The sequence below is a fragment of the Rhinopithecus bieti genome, unplaced genomic scaffold (genome assembly GCF_001698545.2).
Source record: "Rhinopithecus bieti isolate Rb0 unplaced genomic scaffold, ASM169854v2 scaffold_43405, whole genome shotgun sequence".
In the NCBI taxonomy this organism is placed as follows: domain Eukaryota; kingdom Metazoa; phylum Chordata; class Mammalia; order Primates; family Cercopithecidae; genus Rhinopithecus; species Rhinopithecus bieti.
Genome location: NW_016817461.1, coordinates 11,564 through 15,108, shown reverse-complemented (window position 1 = coordinate 15,108; position 3,545 = coordinate 11,564). Strand labels below are relative to the sequence as shown.

Genomic DNA, 3,545 nt, shown 5'->3' with positions numbered 1-3,545 from the left:
TTTGGCATACCCAATTAGTTATGATAATAATTTAAATTAAAGTTTTCTAAAACCATCACATTGGTTGGGTTAGGGATCACTATTGCTATAATGTTAATGAGAAAATTGAGGCATATAAATCAAGTAAATGATTCCTAGTTACTCTAAGTGGGAAAATAAGACCATGACTCATTCTCTTGACTTCAGGCTCAATTTCATTTCCATTAGAATATATATACCTACATTCAAAGTAAGGGGAGACAGAAAAGCAAAAGAGAAACAAGGAAAAGAAGTAATGCTATTTTAATCTGAATATGCGGTGACTACTTTTGTCTTTAATAACTGCTCCTGTGTATCTTTACAGATGATAACCATATTACCAATTAATTTTTCTTCGGAAACTTCAACATTCCCCAAACTCCTCTTCTTAATCAAGCAGTATCCAGATAATAATGTTAACCAGATTTTGAGCATTAGTTACCATGCCCATGCAGAAAAGTCTTGGGTCTTTGGATGCAAATTTATGAGCAAATCCTCCTATGAGTTTTGGTTCATGATTCATCTGTGTGTGTACCCTGACTGTCAGCTGAGTGAAGCATCAATTAACAATAGCTATTGTTTTGAAGATTTGGCTCAGCCAGAGCATGCAGCTATGAATTTTCTGATTCTGGCTTTTACCATAACATCTGAATTTAAAGTGATATGCTACATGACACTCGATGATATAGAATTTAAGTTGTCTGAGTTATTGCTGATTTCAGATAGTATTTTTAAAATTCTAGACATGATACCGATTTCAGATGGAAGCTGAAATCATGATTTAGAATATCATTAAAGAGATACAAACAGTGGTTAGAGGGAGTAATACAAATGTATCAGTGGAAGGTGATAAATGAAAATCTCCTTTGTAAAATAAATATATTTCATTAGACTTTTACAAATAGGCCAATATAAAGTCAGGGAGCATTTTTGTGTATAATTATATGAGTTTGCTTCATTGTTCAACTTTTAGACTTTAGTGTTATGTATTTTTAAAAATAAGCTTCAAAGGTTAAGAATTTCTAGAAAATATGTTAATTAATATTACTTACTGTATTATTTTTCATTTTGCTTACTAAAGAGGTTTGGGGATAAGGAGTTAACTTCAGATTAAAATAGAAAACAATAAACCTTAACTCCACTGAAGATAAATAAGAACTCTCAGCAGGGAAAAACACAGGATAAGTCTATAACCATTCTATCCGCAAATAGTATTAAAACCAAAATAGTACATTTCATACAGCAAAAATAGAAAGGCAATTATATTCAGGTTTACTTTAAAATGAGTTCTCATATAAAATAGGCATCTTATGTATAACTTTGACAAATAAATAATAAAAGGAAACCAAAGCTCTTCAATCAGACTACCAAATGAGAGGAGACATTTTTTATATCATGCCAGGATCACAATTTGTGAAATTTCCTCAAAGTTTATGTGAGTACTTATTAATGAAGTGCATGGTAGTTTGGAAAGGGAAACTTGTTCAATATGCTTTGAGAGACACCTAGTGGCTGAAGGTAATTTTGTCATGTACGTATCCTTAATATTATCCAATCTACACTTAATATTTGTATCAAGTGTTTTTAATCCTGTGTTTCAGGTAGGTATGCATTTTGAGAATGTCTATTATTTTCAATTGTAACTCTATTGGACTTTTCCTCCCAATTGTCTTTCTAAATCCTTTAAGGTATGATCCAAAAAGTGACTCATGGTCAACTGTGGCACCTCTGAGTGTTCCTCGAGATGCTGTTGCTGTGTGCCCGCTTGGAGACAAACTCTATGTGGTTGGAGGATATGATGGACATACTTATTTGAACACAGTTGAGTCATATGATGCACAGAGAAATGAATGGAAAGAGGTATTCAAATTAAAATATTCAAATTATTATATTTCAGGTTTTAAAAAGAATATATTAAAATATATTTTTGGAATTAATTGTATTCTCTTCTCTAGGCCCTTACAAGATCTTTTAGTGAAATTTATAGTGTGTGTTCTATCTATACCTTAGAGAATTACTAGTTGATCTAGTTGATATGATATGACATGATAGTTGATAGCAGGAGCCATCAGTACTTACATAAAAGAGGACAGACCATTCTCTTGACTTCATGAAAACATTCTCTTTAAATAAAATAAGCGAACCCAATCATATACTTCAGTAATAAATAAATAAAATAAAGCACTTTACCATGGCCAACTTTTTATGTATATGTTGTGACATGAGAATCAAAGGGTAACATCCTCTTCCACAAATACCTGCCTTTATTATTGGCTGGCACCCAGGAGAAAAGCCTTCAATCTTTGCCATATAGAAACTGTGTAGACTGCAATACTCCTAAATTCTCCAGTCAGTCAATAATTTAGTAAACAATAAAATAAGGGACCAGAATTAAAACCTCTCAAAAGTGCTGGGCGTCTATTAGAACTAATTTCAAGGAGAATGCAAAAAATATCATTGAAATGGCATCTTTGAGATGTTAAAGGCAAATTTGACCCTTTTGACTACTTTGCCAGTGATAGCACTAGATTTATTCTAAAATATTTAATAATACTTTGTCAATTAAATGATGAGTTAACAAAAAACATAAAGTATGATTAACTCTTTACCATCTCCGCAAATAGGTAAACCTTGTATTTGTTATCTAACTTCATCTTCCCTTCTGCTGACTTCATGCTACTCTGTATTCTACAGGGTACAGCTGGCTATTGCTCTAAGTAAATTGGTGTTAATGTAATGACAGCTGATAATGAGATTTTAATCTCTCTCCTCCAATAATCTGATTCATTAAGACTCAAAAACCCTTAAATGCTACAATGTAGGTAGCTCCTATTTTATCAATGCTTAGGACCACCTAGAAATGGAAGGAAAAAAAATAGCATGCAAGGTGTCAGGTCAAATACAGTAATCAAGATGTTTGACCAGCTTGTGGGATTTACTTTTCTGAAGATTGTAGGCAAGTAGCTAAGAGTCCTAGATTATATTTCCGGCTGTGTCACTGTTTCATTGTGTGATCTTGAAAAGAGTGAAAGAGAACTAACAGATGGTGGAATTATAACTACTAAGTGCAAATTGTTATTCATTATTTCAACCATCACAACACAAAACCTTGACGTGTTAGTATAATTAGCTGTAATTTTCAAGTGAGAATATTATCAGAGAGATGAAATTTACTTAAGATCACCTGATCCTCAATCTCAGGTTTTACCATTCTGAAGGCTGTGTTTTTTCCACCACACTACACTGTTATCTGGGCTGCAGTTTATCTCATCTTTAGACGAGGTGATGTTAGACCAAAATAAGTAAGGACTTCTTCAACCATATTGAATATAATATTTTATATTATGCTAAAATCAGAGTTCCAACAGTGTTTTGTTTCTTGTTTTGTGTTTTAGGAAGTTCCTGTTAACATTGGAAGAGCTGGTGCATGTGTTGTAGTGGTGAAGCTACCCTAAAGCTGTCTATTTTTATCAAATGGAATGAAACTGGATAATTTCAAGAAACTGAGTAGGACAAAGGGAGAAAGA

General features: G+C 32.7%; 1 protein-coding gene across 1 annotated transcript in view; it reads left to right on the top strand.

The window, feature by feature from the left end:
- Positions 1-3,536, top strand: part of LOC108517895 (kelch-like protein 4) — a gene marked incomplete at its 5' end in the record, with an annotated part of 34,383 nt that extends 30,847 nt beyond the window's left edge. Inside the window, 2 exons of the mRNA XM_017855992.1 lie at positions 1,707-1,878; positions 3,414-3,536. Of these exons, the coding sequence (XP_017711481.1) occupies positions 1,707-1,878; positions 3,414-3,473 (232 nt within the window). The remainder of the gene's footprint in view (positions 1-1,706; positions 1,879-3,413) is intronic.
- Between the last annotated feature and the right edge of the window lie 9 nt (positions 3,537-3,545).